At 40.6% G+C, this 20,221-nt stretch overlaps 1 protein-coding gene across 3 annotated transcripts in view; it reads left to right on the top strand.

The window, feature by feature from the left end:
- The window catches only part of PRDM5 (PR/SET domain 5), a 93,737-nt gene extending 74,260 nt beyond the window's left edge, over positions 1–19,477 (top strand). For all 3 annotated transcript variants that reach the window (XM_060278571.1, XM_060278570.1, XM_060278572.1), the window contains exons 15-16: positions 6,508–6,612; positions 17,883–19,477. In XM_060278571.1, coding sequence (XP_060134554.1) covers positions 6,508–6,612; positions 17,883–18,047 — 270 coding nt within the window. In that variant the 3' untranslated portion in view covers positions 18,048–19,477. The remainder of the gene's footprint in view (positions 1–6,507; positions 6,613–17,882) is intronic.
- The last annotated feature ends 744 nt before the right edge of the window (positions 19,478–20,221 follow it).

Raw genomic sequence — 20,221 nt, 5'->3', positions numbered from 1 at the left:
CATCTGCTTTATTTTCCATTCTATCTCCTGACTGATCAACATGGAGAATTGTGTCTGTAGCATCTTTATGTTATATTTGATTTGTTGATTCTCTGGTTTATCTATCAGGTTTTTCTCATTTTCCATGAGACACTTCAGGATTTCCTCCTTCTTCTTTTCTTTCTTTCGTTTCAGGAAACTATTTTGCTGTATTAGAAAGCCTCTCATTACTGCTTTACTTGCATCCCATACCATATCAAGCCCAGTGTCTTTATGTAAATTCCAATGAAAATAATCTTTCAGGATATTCTTAGCTTTTACTACCACCTCTTTATCTTCGAAAAGCTCCTCATTCATTCTCCACCTAAAGGAATTCTGATCTTTGCTTTTCATTTCCATGAATATTGAATTGTGATCTGATAGTGTTCGTGGTATTATCTCTATTTTACTCACCCTGGGTACTAGTTCTTTGGAGATCCATATATGATCTATTCTTCCAGAACTTTGATTTGGTTCTGAGAAGAATGTAAACTGTTTAAGCGTAGGATGCTTTAACCTCCAAATATCCACTAGGCCCAGGTTTTCTACCAATTCAAAGAAGGATTTTGGTAACTTGCCTTCATTCTTCCTTTTCTTTGTCCTGTCCAATTCTGGTACTGTCACTCCGTTGAAATCACCCATAAGCACTATCTTTTGGTCCATATACTCTACTAACCTTTCTTCCAAATTCTTGTAAAATTCCGCTTTGTTCTCATTCGGTGCATAAATTCCCACCACCAACATTTTTTCTCCATGGGTCGATATTTGGACCGCTATCACTCTTCCTTCTTCATCTTTAAACATCAAATTTGGTTCCAATTTGTCTTTTATATACAAAACCACTCCTCTCTTTTTATTTTCTACTGAATTAATAAATTCTTTACCCAACCTTTTATTTCTAAGAATATAATTATGTTTTTTCGCCACATGTGTTTCCTGAAGACAGATTATATCCAAATTTTTCTTCTTCAAAATATGATCAATTTTATTTCTTTTCGCTTTATTATTCAATCCATGTACATTCCAAGTATGTATCTTCAATGATGCCATTTTACTTCCTAATATCAGGAAGATAAGATTTTATCTAGTCTTGGTCGGGTTCTTTACTTAAATCTTTATCTTCTTCCTCTTCTTCACTCTCTGACTCTTTATCCTCTTCCTCTTTTTCCTGTTCTTCTTCTTCTGATTTCTCTTCCTCTCCTTCTTTTTTCTTTCTTCTCCTTCTTTGTGGTTTTGGTTCTTCTTCCTCTTCTGCGGTCGCTTCAGCTAGGATAACCAGGTCTGGGCTCAGCTCTCCCAAGAATTTTTCGTACTTTCTCAAGAATTTCCCAATGTCATGCATACTTGTCAGCACATGTCTTTTCTCTTTATAAAAAAACATTATTCCTTCGGGGTATTCCCATCTATGCTGGATTCCATTTTTCCTAAGCAGGGCCACCATTGCTTTATAATTGTCACGTTTTTTCAAAAATCTTCCAGGAATTTCTTTAAACACGATTATAGGCTTGCCTCCGATGATTAGCTTGTTGGTGAAGCTCAAACTTAAAATCTCATTTTTCATCTCCATTGTATTGAGAACCACCACGCAGTCACCAGGTGCTTTCCTTGCCTTGGCCTTTGCTGATTTTACCTTAATTCTGAATACATTCACAATTGTCTGGCTCACTTCTTCATCCGTCTTTCCCATCCATTTCGCCAATTCGGCAATTATCCTTGACTTAATATCTTCTCCTGATTCTTCAGGGATACCCCTTAATTTCAAATTCAATTGCCTTTGTTTCATTTCAATTAATGCCAAATTATCAAGCATTTGTTCATGTGCCCGGTCCATTTTCTTCATACTATCTTTCACTTTGTCAGTCTCTTTTTTAACCTCCTTTACCTCTTTTTGGGTCTTCTTGATTGTTTCTTCCATTGTTTTGGATCTCACCGACAGATCTTTTATTTGGGTTGATAATTCTCCCACCGCTCCTTCAATCTTCTTATCAATCTCTCCCAATTTCTTATCCATTCGTTGTTCACTATGTTTAAATTCATCTTTAATTTTTTGCCATAGAGCTTCTAAATCTTTGACTTCTTCTTGCTTCGAACCTCTTCTATCTTTTGGTGTGCTTGCTGCCTTCCTTTCTTCTTTACCAGCCATTCTTCTACAAAAAAACAGGAAAGAGGGGAAATTCCCCTCTTCACCACTAGGGGGACCAGTATTAATAAATTCCTACAATTTACCTGCAATAATCCAACCACCCCCAGATGGCGCTGTAATAAATTCCAATACCTAGAATCAACAGTTATTCCGTCTGCCACTGGGTGGATTACTCTGAAACCTCAAGTCTTTCCAGTACTTTTCCACTCCCAGAGACAGAGAACCAGCAGTTTCTAGTTACAATAAATCAAACCCTTCTAGCAAGTTCCTTCTTTATCCCTCCAGCAGTCAAAGCACCCTTGGAACCTGAAACAAAGAAGCCAAGTCTCGCAACTCTTCAGCCACTTATAGGCTTAATCCACAATTCGCTCCAATAAAACCCAAAAAAAAAAGAAAGAGAAAAAAAAAGCCAAATACTTCAGCCACTTGTAGGCTTAATCCAAATAAGGGAGAATCCCAGATCCGCAGTCCCCCAGCAATAAACCCCTCTTCAGCCACTTGCTGGCTTAATCCAAAGTCGACCCCCCCCTTTCCAGCCTCTCAGTTGGTGGGAAACGTTTTTACTTTGTTCTTAATTATAGCAAAGAAAACAAAAGGGGCAGCCTCCGTCTTTCTCCCCTTCGGTGCTGCAGCGATACAGGCAAAGCACTCAGGCAACTCAAAGCTCCTCTGCATTCAGGGCTAGAGCGCAGAAAATATAAAGTTCCCAGATCACTTGCAGTTCCACCCCCAGGAAAGGGACAAGGTAACAATATAAAAGCTCTAAGCAATTCTTTTCCACCCTAAAGAAATTGCCTTGTTACAATGTAATCAAGGACTTCTGAAAAACTCACTCCGCAGGCAAATAGTTTCACTTTCCGTCGCTCAGCTCCTACGATCACTTCTCTGCGCCATTTTTCCCCGCTGTTGGGACGGACTCCCTTTTTGCGCCCCACAGCTTCATCAATCCGATTGTTAACTTCAATCCAGAATTTATTTCAGCTTTCTTTATTCCTCAGATTAATTATAATTTAAGGAAGCTTGCTGCTTACCATCGGAAGCCAGAGACTGCACTTAACGGAGTCAGTGGTCTCTCCCCCTTCGCGCCCGCAGCTCAATCCTTCTCCCGGCTCCCACGCAGTAAAAACCGGGTGAAGGAGAGCACGCAGGGCGCTGCTGGGTGCCACGACACTCAGGGTAACCCCCCCTGAGGTTTTTGAGGTCCGCGTAGCCTTCGCGTGACCTCTAAAGGCTCCGTTAAGTTCGGGATTCCCCGGAGGGCTATCCCGCGCTTCCTTCGATGACCGCAGCTCACCGGAAGTCGCCGGTATGATCTCTTGAGAGGGTGGTACTGCATGCCTGTATGAACATTTTAGCCAACTTGGAGTAAGCCCAAAGAAGCAACTTTTATTTCTGCAAACCTTTCCTCTTCTAAAGAAAATGTTCCACTAAACAAAAGCAAGGACTGTAAATAATAACAACCCTCCAAGTTTCTATTTCAAGTAACTGATACTTCAGGCACCAAGAGAACATTAACAATGTGGAAAAAGATGTCGCCTGGCAAGTTCTCCACACTAGTAAATCTATACAAAACATAAAGATAAAAACTATAGCAACAATTTGGGAAGAGAATTAATGCCATTAGCAAGGACAATGGGGACACCAAAGACATTAAAAGAAAGATGAAAAGATCTCAAAGCACAGAAAAAGAAAGGGAGGGGTGGCTTAACTGTCAACAAACAGAAGGTCATCTGGAAGATAATAAAAAATGGATTTCACAGGCACTGAATGGCTGCTAGGACTGTAAATTCCAACTGTTTATGGAGCATCTATCAGATTATAGAAGCAACTACTTCCACTCGCCAAAGTAAAGGAATGCCATGTGTTTGCGTTTATTGATGACAGGAATATAAAAATGGGTTGTGGGTATGGATCATTGTCGCTGTCGCTAAGTAGCTTAGTAAATATAAAATATGTCAATCATAAATCAAAGCATATGTAATAAAGGAAACTCTATAACCTGTCTCTTTTATGTGAACCAACACATTGAAAACACATCTCTTGGCCATATATTAAAACTTTAGGTTGAAGAAATTATCTTGCCACCAGTCTTTCTTTCTTCGCTCCTTCCTTGAGCCATACTCCATCCCTATCTAACCACATAATGTACATTCACTGAAAGATGTGTGAACCAGCCCTACATAGGAATGGGTAAAGAAATGACATGCTAGGTTATGGGAGACTTAGGGGGCAGCCTTATTTCATAAATTGCAGCTGTGGGTTGGGCTGAGGTTACATTAGAAAGATATCTGGATTAAAGCCAGGTAGATTTTTGGTCCTCTTGGCTTGCCGGATGAGTTGAGTGGCACTAGGAAAAAATCTCATTGCACTGTGATAGGTTCCTTTTTCTTTGTGTGTCGCTCTGTCTGTTTGCCCTGCTAGCAGTGAAGTTGCCGGATACTGCAGTTGAAGCAGTGTCTCTGACAGAAATAGGTTTAAGTACATTAAACTCAGAAAAAAAGACAATGAAAATGCTTGCTCCTGTTGGCCTCAGCCCAGATAATTGTTTTCTTGGAATGGAGTGTTTTCTTCTCAGAGTTTTTCCCCCCTTTTCATAAGGGTTTCCTCCTTCAAATGTCCTCTTCTTATGAGTCACTTTCAGAGCTGGAGTGAGCCATTCACCCAGAGTGGACGAGACAGCATCTTCAAATCGCAGTGCAGGCAAACGATAAACAAAACATTTGTGAGGCATGATCAGTAATCCCATGGCTGTGATTGTTCTGTATACTTATCTGCATTTCTTTGCATCTCAGATATGGAACTGCTTACTACACTTTATTTTGAGCTTTTTACTGAGCAGCACATGCAGATAATAAAATGGATTTTCAGAGGGCTTACACCAAATGTGGTTTGCATTAACTACAATACAAAACAAATTAAGGCTATGTTGGTGATGCCTGTTTTTCATATGCCTGAGACATATACTTCTGTAAAAATTACAGGGGCCTGTCTGTGGAGTATTTACTCAATCTGTAGTCAGGGAGGGGGGGAAATCTTATTGACGCAAAAGCCTGAAGACAGGACCCGCAAGATTCTTTTCTAAATATCTTGTTTGCTAGGAAATAGACCTATTCTGATGTATTTTTTATATAAAAAAATGCTGGTTACCCAAAGTAAAATAAATATTAAAAAGCCACAAAAGTGGATAAACATTTCACTGAAAGGAAAAACTTACACAAAAGAGCTCCATCATTAGGAGTATGTTGAGACTACATTGAGGAGTTCTTATTCAGAGTAGTAATTTCATCATGCATTTGGTGAGTTTAAAACTAACACTGAAGTATTGTAGAAATATTAATATTATTAATATAGGTGATGTGTGGGGATGGGAGGGGTTCTTGACAGGAATATCTGTCCAGCATTGTCAGTTAAACTGAAGAACGCGCCCACAGCCTCTCAAACTTTCAGTGTATAGACTTCCCACAATTTCTTTCCATATCGTATGCACAGATAACTACCTTTAATTCTGTGATTCTGGAAAACCCTAGCACTTGTGGTCATTGGTATTATGGTTGACAGACTTAAAATGGCTTCAATCAAAATGTTTCTTTTGAAAATAGGTTGTAAATCAAGTTTTCTGAGACATTGTGTTTTTTAGTTATTCATATTAAAAGTTATGGAAAAACAGACACACCCACTTCCCTGAAAAACATGGTTATGAAAGACAGAGAAATTGTTAAAGTGGAAGACAGCTCATATTGCTGCTGAATTATTTTGAGGGGGTATTCAGTAAATTTTCGTTACAAAAATGTAGATAGCCCCAAAATGGAAGGAGTGAGAGATAAGGGCTGCAATCATATACCTACTTATCCTAGAGTAAGCTCCATTGAACTCAATTCATAGTGAGTGTAGCGTTGTACTGTACCTGCTGGGTTTTATTGAAATGGTATGAAGTGGACATAATTTAAGATTTAGGCAAGGAGGAAAGTTGAAGATGGAGATATGGAACTTAACAGGTTTCTTTGAAGTTGTTACAATAGCTAAATAACTGGATGGAATTGTTTTTAGGTGTGATTTTGCATTTGTAATTTTGTCTCAATCATGATGACGAATGATAATTGTAGGAACAGTTACACTGGATTGTATAGATTTCATACTTTGATAACCAAATGATATATTGAGAGAGGGCATTTCCTCTAGAGCTTTGCCACCAGCTATAAAGGCTCATTTTGCCGGTGTCTGCACTGAACTTTGTCTCGTGAAACTAATACGAAGCCCTCGCCATCCAGTATGGAATGCTGTCCTGTTAATAGCCTGCTCTCTTCACCGAGTCACTTTAATTCCTTCTCTTGCTCACTGTGTTACAGGAAAAGCCTTACCAGTGCTCCGAGTGCAACAAAGCCTTCAGTCAGAAACGAGGCCTAGATGAGCACATGAGAACCCACACAGGGGAGAAGCCTTTCCAGTGTGACGTGAGTTGGGTTTCCTTTTGATCTATTTGCATTTAATCCAAAGATAAACCCCAAAAGGTGCAATCATACCCACGCCAACAGCAGCTGTCAGTGGGGTGGCACAGGTAGGGAGGCATTTCTCACCTGGCTTTCCAAGGCCAAATGCCACTGCCAGCTTCAGATCGGGGAAGGGGCAAGGTGCGGGAGCTGAGGGCAGCTCAGATGTAGCGGAGCCAGTTCCATGCACCTGCAACCCCACCTGCCTTATGTTGTTCTCCTCATATCTCTCTCCTCAATAATTGGTAGCAGCGCTCAGTGTTGGGAAGCCAGGTGAGCAACACTTCTCTGCCTGTACTTCCCACTGACTGCTGCTGCACACTTACCTGTGAGTAAGTCCAACTGAATGGGACATACTTCTGAGTAAATGTATGTCCAAGAAACATTTGCATACAAGGTTTCTCAATCTTTGATTAATTAAAGATTGAGTAATTAGTGAAATTTCACTCAGACAATTTTATTATTGTTGCTTTTTTGCTTTTTGTTGCTTGCTTTGCTAAGGACATCCTAGTATGTTTACTGATTGTATGGTGTACATAGAATCATGGAGTTGGAAGGGACTAAAAGGATCATTTAGGCACCCTGGAATATTTTGCCCATTGTGGAGCGTCAACCCACAGCCCTCATTCTCTACCGACTGAGCTATCCACATCATTTAAGAATTGTTTTTGCACAATAGCAATTCCTCTGTTTTGTTTAGAGTGTCTGTTCTTTTGACAGTTTAAACTTGGTGGTTAACTGGTCTGGGATTATAATTGTTGTGACGTGGGGTTCGTGATTTCAGCTCTCTTGACATAATATGCTGGAGACAGTTCTCTAGTAACACTTCTTTATTAAAGCAAACAAGACTAAGCTCTGAGGAGAGGAAAGCTACATTTATAAGGACGGGGGACTAGCTAGAAAGGGATACATTTTGGAGGGAACAATATCAGGCAATCACAGTGCTGCCTTTTGGAGGAAACCAATAAGACAGAGGATCCAAATAAAGCAGCTTAAATGAACCAATAGTAGCTGTACCTTCTGGAACCAAAAGGCAGTTACTTTACCCTAATGCAAATACAGACAATAGTAATACAGATATAATATCCTTTGAATCAATACACAACAATAATTTATTTTATTGCAGTTACTGCAAATACATATTAACAGCATAACCCTATGGTTATCCATTAACAAGAAACTGCATTGAGTTCTGTGGGACTTACTCCTAGGCAAATGTATGCAAAATAAGTAACATTGTGCTGTATAGAGCTTACACCCAAGTAAAGACCAAAATAAATGCTATATGAGATGCATAAATACGCACGGCTTTTTAAACATTTAAATACCAACCTAGGACCCCTGGATGGTTAAGTCCCGTCAAAGGCGATTATGGGGTTGCGGTGCTTTCAGGTCGAGGGAGCCGGCATTTGTCCACAGACAGCTTTCTGTGTCATATAGCCACCATGACTTAAACTGCTTCTGGTGCAATGGAACACTGTGATGGAAACCAGAGTGCACGGAAACACAGTTTACCTTCCCGCCACAGCGGTACCAACCTTGAGGTCTCCTATCAGAAACTGGCATGCAGTAATGGTAGCTAACCCTTTCATCCCACACTAAGGTTCTCAGGCCCGGCTCTAGGGGTAGTCCCGGTGGTGTGGGGCACCAGGGTGCCGGGCCGGCAGGAGGGCGCTGCACACTGCGCCCGCCCACTAGGGCGGGGGCGCCGGAGCGATCTCCGTGCCACGACGCCAGGGCGCCCGACCGGTTTGAGACGGCCCTGAAGGTTCTGTTGAAAATTGCCACCCCTGAAGCTGGTATTCCCACTGCCATTGGAAGCTGCCATTGGTGTATGATCTCCCTCTCGTTTGACACTGCTCTTTAATTATATTTAAAAAAACATGAATATGTGAAATATAGTCATGCATTTCTCATAATGTCCAGTTTGGTCCTTTAAGTAAGTAGGACTGCAAGCCTTAGTTTCCAAACTGCTTGCAATGTCTGTGTCATTTTCCCCATAGCAATTTTCCCTAATGTTAGTGTCCATAATTACATGTGTAGACTCCATGCACACATCAAGAATGTATATTTAGGGAAATGTTTCTGAGACCACATCTTTTTTTGTTTGACCCTGTTTTCCTTCTGGTTAGGGAAGTGATGTCAGCTAGAGGAAATTAAGAACCAAGTTCATGGCTCTTAAAATACCTAGTAAAAATGCTTGGTTTCGTTAGAAAAGTTAGCATCAAAAAGTTAGGATAGTGGCTTTAAATTTTTGGCCATTCCTTTTTTCCCCTTTGAGTAATTGTCTAAAGGGATGAGGAATTGTTAAAGCACCATTCTCTGGAGTTTAATTCTACTAGGTTCTTAATCTCATGGTGATGATCTAGCACCACAAAAGATGGTACTGTACTTTTAAAAGATGTCTAAACACACAGGGAGGAGCAGTACCTGTACCAGTATGAGAAGAAGACATTCCTTTTTTCTCTGTAATAAATTCCACTTGTGTTAATATGAGTTTTATCTAGAATTTTGGCTAGAAAGCATATCTGCCCGCATGCCAGTTTTATTCAAGATCCTGCCTAGATCATGATCACATGCTTTCTTGACAAGGATTTCATGTTCAGATGAGCAAGGAGAACTTAGAACTGGGACAGACTGCATACTCTCAAAGCATTTCGTAGGCATACTTTTGTGTACTGCTGACATCTCCACTTTCACATTGTGGCTGAAATCCTATGCACAACTGGCTGGGAGTAAATCTCATTGAACACAAAGGGACTTACTTCTGAGTGAATATGCATAGTATTGCACTGTAAGGATCATGGCCAGTGCATCATTTACCCAACTACTATTACACATTACTGCTGAAGTCTCTTCTCCATCTGCTGTATAGTGCAATCATTTATCTTTGAACTTTTATGCTTTGAAGCAAAACATACCCTGTCCTCAATATGGACCTCACAAACTGAAGTATTTGTGTACTTGCATGCTCACCAGGGACAGCATATATCTGCAGGGCCGGCTCTACATAGACCCCCGGTGGCGCAGTGCACCAGGGCGGGGGGCTGGCAAGCTGGGTGCCGGCCTGGCAAGGAGGGCGCCGTGCGCCGAAGCCACGCGGAAACCAATTGTGCCCTGCGAGGGCGGGGCGGGCGGCGGAGTGATCTCCGCCCCTCAGCACCAGGGCGCGCGATCTGCTCAAGACGGCCCTGTATATCTGCTCAATCCACAGAATCATACGAGTTGGGAAAGGCCTCAAAGTCATCTAGTTCAACCCTTTGAAGATGCATGAAATCTGCTCTTAAGGCATTTCTGATAGTTGGCCATCAGCCTCTGCCACTAAAGGAGAGTCCCCCAGCTTCCTAGGCAGTCTGATCCAGCTCATACCGTTAAATAGCTTGTAACTTCAAAAAGTGCTTCCTAACTTTAGTTGAAATCCCCTTTCTTGTCATTTGGACCAGTGCTCTTCAACTCTGAGTCCCCACTGTTGCTGGACTACAACTCGCATCATCCTTGACCATTGGCTAAGTTGGTTGGGGATGATGTGAACTGTAGACTAGCAACCTCTGGGAACCCAAGGTTGAACAATGCTGATTTGGACCTACCACTTTGGATCACATGCCAACACACTGACCACTGGCTTTTGGCCAAGACACTGGACGACCTCACAGACAAGCAGCTCAAGCAAATTTGCTCCATCTGCTAAGTGTCAACCAAATATTTGAAGATGGCTATCAGGTGACCTCTTAATTGTCTCTTCTCCATGCAAGGCATACCTACCTCCTTCAACTTTTCCTCATAGTCTCCAGGTCCCTCACCATCTTTGTTGCCATTCTCTGGACATGTTCTCATTCCACATTCAGAGATTTAACTTTTAGAGGCCCAGTGAGATTATTATTTACTTTTTTTTCTATTTCCACTGATTTGTAAGAGAATCTGAAAGGTTCACTGAACTCTAGCAACTAGCATAATTCTGTGAGAAACAGACACCATGGGTAACATGAGGCGTTTCTGTTGTTAATATTAATTCAGCAATTAGCATTGAGAAATGCCTTTAGTGACAAAGATTTAAATGAGCTCAAGTTTCGCTTATTGCAGTAAAACACTTTTATGTGCCTCAGGAGAATTCTGCAGTAACAAAGCACCAAGACTCCTGTGCATTAAGAAAAAGATCCTTTTAAAATGTAAATATTCCTTTCCTTCTATAATGAGAATTAAATGTAGGGGCAATTCTTTCCCACTCTAGTTTTTTCCATTCTCATCCAAATGCAGTGTGTGGAGACTGTGTGTGCATTGTTTTTTGTTTTGTTTTCCCCCCTTTTCATACTAGCTTCTATAATGTCTACCCAGATTAAAATATTGGTTGCATTCAGAATAATGCAAAACCATGATTTGCAAAGCCAAACCAGGCGTTGGCAATATGTTTGAACCAAAGCTGATTTGCAAACCACAGCCTGAATTCATCATGGACAAACTACTGCTAGGGCCATTGCTAAGCCTAAAAATATTGTTGCAGCATGCAGATGGTACTGAATTTTTGAATAGATCATAACTGAAACAGAGGAACACCAAAGTTTACTCAAACACATTCAAATTAATGAACCTTAGGTAGCCATATTTGTTAATTTCAGTGGGTCTGCTCTGAGTATGACTGATTTTGAATACAACCCTAGGTCTGGAAGCTCAATTCATGGTCTGGATTCTGAACTATGGTCTGCAAAGATCATGATTTGGCATGATGGCTGACTTGAGCCATTGCAACATTTTTGCCCTGTTCACTTACCTACAAAAAAAAGCCATTGAACTCAGCAGGACTTAGTTCTGTGCAGGCCTGTATAAGATTGCACTAAGTAGCAAGAAAAGTGTCCTGTGTGTGTGCAATCCTAATGTTAGCTAGAAATATTGTATGTTAAACTGTAGTAAGCTTTATGAACTGGTTGAACATTTGTGTGCTTGAACAGAATAAATATATGAATTGCAGGTTTTTATTAGAGTATTTGCAAAGCAGATCATTAAAAAAAATCACCAACTAAATGCATAATGAAAGTTGGCAGGGGCATGGATGAAGATCTCATTGAAATTTCAGTACAGTAGTTGTTCCATATTTTGTTTGGTTAGCAAGAAGTTTTCAAAAGCCTGAACAGTACCACTGTTGTATTTAACAGTCTGTAACAATTGACACCAGATGGATAGTATTTCATGAATTTTCACTCAGAGTAGACCAATTGAAATTAACAGACCTAACTTAGTCATGTTCATTAATTTCAGTGAGACTACTCTGAGTAAAACTTTGTTCAATACTGCTCAGTTTTTTTTATTTAAAAAACTAGTATAGAAATAGGTTTGTTCAAATAAAGGATGTGTGTATGACTGAGCAAATACCAGCTTTTTGCTTGAAAATATTTGATTCTTAAAGGACTCAACATGCATAGACTTCATTTAGAGTGCTTTAAGAATCAAAATGTGTGCCAAAGAATGTGCAAAGAATTACCCTTTGGTAATATAACAGACCTTGCACTGCCCACAGGGATGCCACTGAAAAAGGCATCCCCATGATGAATTTTCTGCTTGCACCAGCTGCTGTAGCATACAACATACCTTAGAGGCAGGATAATCTATTACTGCCACACATGGAACATTTCCACATCTTGGCATAGCTGCCAAGAATGCCCTATGGGCCATGTAGATATGATAGCAGCAATCTATGAGGTAAGCTATTCTAGGTATTACTCAGTGTTAGGTGTTACAGTAGAATTCATCCAGGGTTGCTGTTTTCGGTGACATCACCACATTGTGTATGTGTGCTCCATCTCTCCACTGAGGGGGCTCTGTATCCTTCTTCCACCACACTTTTAAACATGCTTCTTGGACAGAAGACCCCACAGGGCATTAAAAAAATACTTTCTGCTCCTCTTCCCCTTCCAGTTTCCATGCTACAGGGAGACAGGGCTGGCCCACCCATGAGGCAAGGTGAAGCAACAACTTCAGGCAGCGAGATCCATAGGGGCAGCAGATCCAGCCTCCAAGGAATGCCTTGCCTGCTGCTGCTGTGGTAGCAGCAACAGCTAGGACATGCTCCTTGGATACTGGATCTGCCGGCTCTGCACCCCTCAACCCCAATGCCACCTCTACAGTGGCCTCTTGGGGAGTAGGACCCTGCTGGTCTCCCCCCCCCACCCTTGTGTCTAAAGTAGATCTTTATCCCACCCCCTTGTTCCTGATGTAGATCTACACTTAACCCTTCTTCCCTGGTGGACATGGGGAACTGTTTGCTTCAGGCGACAAAATGTCTTGGGCCAGCCCTAGGCAGAGCCACTGCACTAGCTTCCTGGCAGGTGGGTTGCTTACTTAGAGAGAAGAGATGGCAGGGAGATCGAACTTTGATTTTGCTGTTGCATTTACACTGCTGCCTTGCCCTCTCCTTCCTGAGAAGCAATAGCAGCCTATCTACCAGGAATGTAGTATGTCAGCTCTGCTCCACCCATTGAGCCACTTCTAAGTATGACATATTTCAAAACAGGGGGAAGCTGACACACCTGGCAGAAGGCTAGAACCCTTTCCCTTCACAAAAGATTTTTGCATAGGGAGGATGATCATTCAAACATATGATCCTCAACTTGCTGTCTGAACTGGTACAGCACAAGGAAAGGCTGTGCCATGTGATATTTCTGAACGTGCAATTCAACTCTAAGTGTACATTTCTCATACTGAGATGCTTCCTTGTTCTATCCAGCTTTTAGCATACATATACTTAAACTTCCCGTTTAAATTCTCACACTAAACATTTAAACCCATTTAACATTAAATTAGGGACGCGGGTGGCGCTGTGGTCTAAATCACAGAGCCTAGGGCTTGCCAATCAGAAGGTCGGCAGTTCGAATCCCTGCGACAGGGTGAGCTCCCGTTGTTTGGTCCCAGCTCCTGCCCACCTAGCAATTCAAAAGCACATCAAAGTGCAAGTAGATAAATAGGTTAGCCCCGATCCCAGGAAAATCGGAGGAGTATTATATCAAGTTCCTATTGGAAGACCGGTCAAATGCTAGAACACTAGCAGTGGCGAAGTTTCTATCGGTGGTTGCAAGAATCAATGATCCCAACTATAGGTTTGAACAAAATGTTTTTGAAACCTGAAGGCAGGATGTCCTTATTGGGAATCGCTTTGTAACGAATTGTTGGGTCTATGGACCGTAATAAAGATTGTTTGTTTGTAAATAGGTACCGCTCCGGCGGGAAGGTAAACTGTGTTTTAGTGTGCTGCTCTGGTTCGCCAGAAGCAGCTTAGTCATGCTGGCCACATGACCTGGAAGCTGTACGCTGGCTCCCTCGGCCAGTAAAGCGAGATGAGCGCCGCAACCCCAGAGTCATCTGCGACTGGACTTAATGGTCATGGGTCCCTTTACCTTTAACATTAAATTAGCTACATTAAATTCTTTCTCAGCATGTTTCAAAAGCCTTTTTTCAGCTTTTGATGCTAGATTCTAGAATCTAGAACAGCATCTCAGCTAATAAAAAACTGCTTTCAAACTTCAATTTTTCAGAATGTCACAGAAAAGTTGTATTTTGCATGACTCACCTTTCTTATTTGAGGCAACCCATCTTATAATTTTCTCCATGCATTGCAGCTATCACTTTGCAAACTCTTTGTACGGTTTCTTTGTTTTGTTTTAACCTTGGCAGTGCACACTTCTTTATTTATTTGCAGGCTTTTGAAATGTTACAGTTATAGCATATCAAGAAGAATTTAATGCTCAGCGAGGGATAGGTATTAAGTGTGCATCTGTAAGCAGTTTATTCTTCTCATTTTGCAAAGATAATGTGCCATTGTTAAACTGTCATCACTTGTATGATTGAGACTCATTAAGAACTACTTACTGGTAGCAGAATTTGACACAGCACATCTGCTGAAGATGATATTCCTAGAATTTATTTCCAGGAAGATGAACGATGTGTCTATGATGCTGCATAAACATATACATTCATGCAAATGTGGTCATCGGTAGTACTTACTGGGTTAAATGTGTTTATTTGCAGCATCTACATCTGTTAGAGGTTTCATGATTTTGGTAAAAGAGGCATTTTATACTTGCCATTTAAGTGTGCAAAAGTCACAGTCAGTATTTAATCAGTGTGGTCCAGTGGTCCACATGATTCCATTTGACCATGTTATAACAACACAGGGAAGGCAGAGATTGCAGGCCCTTCAACATGTCCCAGGTGAGAATGGGGACATGGCATTTCCCATGTACTCCATAGTAAGGATCACTGACTGAGCCTATTATCACACATTGCTGAAGGCCCTAGTCACCCAGCTGTATTTGTTTACTCTGAAATTGCCTGTCCTTCACTGATTTAGAAGCCAAGACAGTGCCTGCTCTTTTGTTTCACTTGTGTTTTGTTTTAATTATATCTTTATCAGCAGTTCAAAATACAGTACAGCTGGTGCAGTCTGTAAAACGGTCGGCTGCGCGCTGCATGCTGCCTTAGCGTTCATGCACATCTATTTACATGTCCTTGCATTAATGGCAAGCTGCATCCACACAAACATCCCACACACACACTTAAGAGAATTACGTTATATCACACTACCAACATTTGTACAAGACGCCACTGAAAGGCAAAAATAGGATCCTATCTATCTATCTATCTATCTATCTATCTATCTATCTATCTATCTATATGGAACTGATTTTGCTAAAGGCTATGGGACCGTAAAGACTACTGCATGCTATAAATCAGGGTTGGGAACATCTGTCCCTCCAGATGTTGTTGGCTTCTAACTGCCATTAGCTGGTAAGGTGAAGGATCACAGATGATGGGAGCTGTAGTCCAGCAACACCTGGAGAGCCACAAGTTCCACACCCATGCCGTGTCCTGCATTGTAGGCAACTGTAGGGTGACCATTGGGTCCCAAATCCATGATTCTATGATGATCGCCCTCATTTCCATAGAGATGATTCACAGTGCACTGGATCCTCCATCTCCTTGCCATCATTAAAACTAGTTTGTTCCAAGCAGAGCTACCAAATTTGTAGTTGAAAGTATGAATTTACCTGAAAGTCTTAAGTCTTGTTGTTTCTGCTGCAAAAGACTAATATGGCTACTGCCATTTGCATGCATGGCAGAAGGAGCCATTACAGTATGAAGCTGCAATAGTGCCTTGCCTTCTCCGGCCCTTTGCAGTAGTGTGTTAAGCATTAGGAGATAGAGGATTTGTCTCGTTGCTTGTTCTTCCCCAGCCCTTGACACCTATTACAAAGAGAAAGCCCTAGCCATTTTGAAAATTCCAGTCTGGTCACAGGGAATACTTGGGTCTGTGGTTGTTTAATTTAATGGTGCACTGTAGAGGTTGCACACAACTGCTTTTCCTAGAAGTGGGTAGTGATCATCTGATTGCATTGCACTTATCCTTAGGTCTTCTGATACAGTAACTGGGAATGCAGTAAGCCTCTATATTCAAACTCCTAATCTACTAAAATAGGCCCATTTGGAGCAGAACTGACCATTGGACAGCGCCTGTCATTGAACATAGTGAGGAAAGAATAAGAGTTTCTGAGACAAATACCTTTTAGGGCAAATACTCTTTTCTTCCAGTGTTTAAATGGCACTCCTTAAAATTATACCTGTAAATGATGTGATCCAGCATTCCTACCGTATTCCTTGACAGAAATATGCTGGTACTGTTTCCAAAGGGTTCGTGGAAAGCAGTTCATTAATCATTGGTCTTACAGAGAAAGACTCAGCAGTCAGGATGTGTTGTATGTTTTCTCATTCAGTATGTCATTGTATTATTTTTGCTTGCACAATGAATAATACTAGATATCCTTGGGAAGATAGAACATTGCTTAACTCCCTAGTAGGGGAGAAACTGTTCAAACATCAGCCTCACCTCGGTTTTACTTCTCATGCAGTTCATAAGCACAAGTAGTTATATTATTGTTAAATTAAACCCTTAGACCAGAAAATTACTTTGGGAGGGAGCAGGAAGTACAGATATTGCTACCAACTGTCCAGAAAAATAACATCCTAGCCTTGTCGTTTCTCTTTATCAGAGGTTTGAGATACAGAAATCAGCAGCATGGAGGTAAATATGACCATCTGCTTATGCTGAAGATCAAATACTTTTCAAAGGATAACTTCAGGGCCACTTCAAATGTTGTCAAGCCTAGTGGAAGTGACTTCCACTTCCTGTTCTTCATACTTCTCTTAGTGAACACAGATGAGCAACTTACCAGGTTCTTAAGTGTTTCAGTAGAGACAGTAGAGACAACTATGGCTGGCTTGGTCTTATTCTGTGGTTGCTATTGGTCCACCCCTGGTTACTGGCTTGTGGAGTGATGATTTCTCCTCCATGCAATTGCTGTACTAGTTTTCTCACTAGTTTTTCTCACTGCTGGTTTTTTTGTCTGGGGAACATTTCCCCCTCTCTTTGGAGTTTGCTTCTCTTAGGGAAAAACACCTGGCTTCTTAAAAGGAATATTCTGTAAGCATGTGAAAGCTACCTTTACCGCAAACTACAGCTAGGATCCCATTTTGATTCAGGTAGGAGAGAGTCAAGTGAACCAGGGACAAATGGGATGGTCAGCACCAGATCAGGCTAACAATGGCAAGATAGTCAGGCTCATATACGAGACTGGGCAAGTGAGAGAATCTTGTTGCAATAAGGTTTTATATTCGGTGACATGTCTCCATTGACTTATGAAGTCAGCCGTCCATCTTCAGGCTAACAGTACATAGTTCTACGGCTTAGTGGGCAACCTTGACATCAAGGCCTAGTCAGGCTGGTTGACTGAGTGACCTAAGGTAACAGGATAACTGGTAGAAGCCCAGGTTTGAGAACAACACCTTCCCAATGCCTTATACTTACTGTTATCATTTTACAAATGGGGAGTTGAGGATGAGAGGTAGTCACTTGCTTAACGTTAGAGAGGATGAGCAGCAAAATAGTGAAGGAATGGTTACCTTCTTTATATCCAAACTGTCTGATCTCAGAAATCCACACAGCCTTGCTGTGTTCTCCAGGAAAAAAAGGAGGCAGCAATCTAGAGATATAGCTAAAGCCTTCTTATATGATTAGATAAAAGATTAATAACGTTACCAGCATTTCCCTGGTTCAGAAATGGTGAATAATGTTACCCTATTGCTTAATCTGGGTTGTATATAATGTAGGGTGCCCAAATGTCTACCTTTGAAATATTCTTCTGAATCAACAACAATCCACTGGTTTCCTTTTTGTCTTTTTATCATTGTTTTAGGTTTGTGACTTGTCATTCAGCCTGAAGAAAATGCTGATCCGGCACAAACTGACTCACAATCCCAATCGCCCCATGGCAGAATGCCAGCTATGCCACAAAAAGTTTACAAGAAACGACTACCTCAAAGTACACATGGAAAATGTCCATGGAGAAACTGACAGCTAATCTTGGCTTGCACGAAAGAGTGTCTAGTGTTTCCTTTGCAGGAGTATAAACTCCAGACTTCTCACCTGATTAGTGAACACAGGACACACACACAAAACTCTAATGTGTTCACATAATCACTTTTTTCATGGTGTCTTGTATTTCTGTTCAGACAAAAAAAAAAGGTACCCTAAATTACATGAGGCTAGAATCAACATAAGTTTACATACTGCGGGTGGATTTTATAAGAACATTTTAGAAGGGCAAATTGTCACCCAAATCCATCGCCATTCTGTTATAGGTAAGAGTTCTTTCTGAATGCGCTATCATGTGGTGAAGTAGATAGTTAAATAAAACTGCAATCCAAAGCACACTTGCTGGGTGTAAATTCCAGCCTGCTTACTTCTGAGTAGACATGCTTAGCTTTGCACTGCACAGGGTGTAAATGTTTTGTTGCCAGAATATGGGGAAACAGTTGGTTTCGCTAAGGAAACAATCAGTGAGTTGCTGCCCTCTGAAATAATAGTATAAACTCACTGTATCTCACTCCTCAGACATTCTCACAGTCTAGTTTGAAATTTTACATATTGAGGATGGTACTTTGAATTACCTTAATCCGCCTTATGATGTATACTACACATGAGTAGGTTCCATAGAAAGCCTTGGTAACTCAGCAAATGTCACCCTAGGACAATAAAGTAAGTAACTTGTACTGGTAATTGAGAGATTGCTAAGTCTGTGCAGCACTTTATTATGCTTTAGTAATATTATAATAGTGGCTAGATTTTTCTTAACCCGGTAAATTGACTTCAATTCTGTTAACTAGCATGGCTCTTGCAAGCAAAGTTTATTCTGGTTTATAAACGTTTTGATTAAATTCAGAACTGATATTGAAATTCTAGAATATTTTTCAAGTGCCACTGTGCTATGGAGAATGAGATATGGGGACATGCTGTCTCAACTGCTACAGCATGGTTTATGACTTTGGGTTGCTATTGTGGAAAGCAAATCAAAAGCAAGCAATGTGAGTAATTCTTGTTGAAATGCTATGTTAGCACTAATGCAATATTTGTAAATGCCAATGCCAGAGGAAACAAAATCTCAGAATGGTATTCAACATCTGATTAAGTCAAGGAACATGTAATTAAATTGCTAGGAAGAATTTTTACCCCATGGAATTCTGCACAGTTTAGAATTAGGCTTGTGCAATGAATCTGTCATTCATATTCATTTTTTTATATTCTTATTATAAAGACCAAGAGTGGGGTATGAATAATTTGCTAACTACATTACTTTTTCAGCAAGTAGTTTGTCATAATTATTAATGGAAAGCCTGTAAATTCTCTTACTTGGATAAGCCAGTTAATGTTCAAAGAAGCAAATAATGCACCAAGGTGTCATCTTTGTAGGGAACAAAAGTTTTTTAAAAAATAAATATGGTTCTAGGTTGATATCCTTTCGACAGTTTTGTCTACAGCATCCTCTTTGGAGTTAGCTGCTTGTGCACCAACAAATAGGCTACTTGTACAAAAGGTTTTTGAGCTGTCACAGACACAATCAGGAGGTATTTTTGTGTCCCTTCTGTAAGTGATATAGACTACTGTAAGGTAGGTCAAACATATTTTACAAGTTGCTGCTTCTGTGTAGATGTAATTTGAGCTTCATTGTTCTGTCAAGTCTAGTTTGAGATCTTCATAAGCGAACTTTCAGCTGTCAATTGCACTGACAGGCACACATGGGATTTCTAGTTTAAAAGGCTTATAGTAACTGACTTTATTGAATCATGTCATTTGTATTTAGCAGTTATCACTCACTCAAGCATATGGCTGTGTCAAGAATAGTCCAATCAGTTTTGCTAGTGCAAAGCCATGGAGCTCCATGAAGCCTGAAGTATCAGTTCTGCGGCTGTACAATGAACACAACCAAATGGACTATTCAGAAAGAAAGCCAGAGAAAGGAAGAGATTGTATATATTGTATACTGCATAAGTCACTCTTATAGTAAAACATGTGTGTGTTTTGTAAATGTGGAAATAAAAATCACAAGAAACAAACACACACACAATCCAGATGTTCCACAAAGAGTATGCATCACTAATTAAAAGTGTAATTGACAAATGCTTTTAAAAAAGTTTTTTTAAGAATATAAGAAAGATGCTATGCTCATTTAGTTCAGCATCATGTTCTCTTAATGGT

The sequence above is a fragment of the Zootoca vivipara genome, chromosome 9, assembly GCF_963506605.1.
Source record: "Zootoca vivipara chromosome 9, rZooViv1.1, whole genome shotgun sequence".
In the NCBI taxonomy this organism is placed as follows: Eukaryota; Metazoa; Chordata; class Lepidosauria; order Squamata; family Lacertidae; genus Zootoca; species Zootoca vivipara.
Note: the sequence above shows the minus strand (reverse complement) of the source record. Positions and strands in the feature narration are given on the sequence as shown.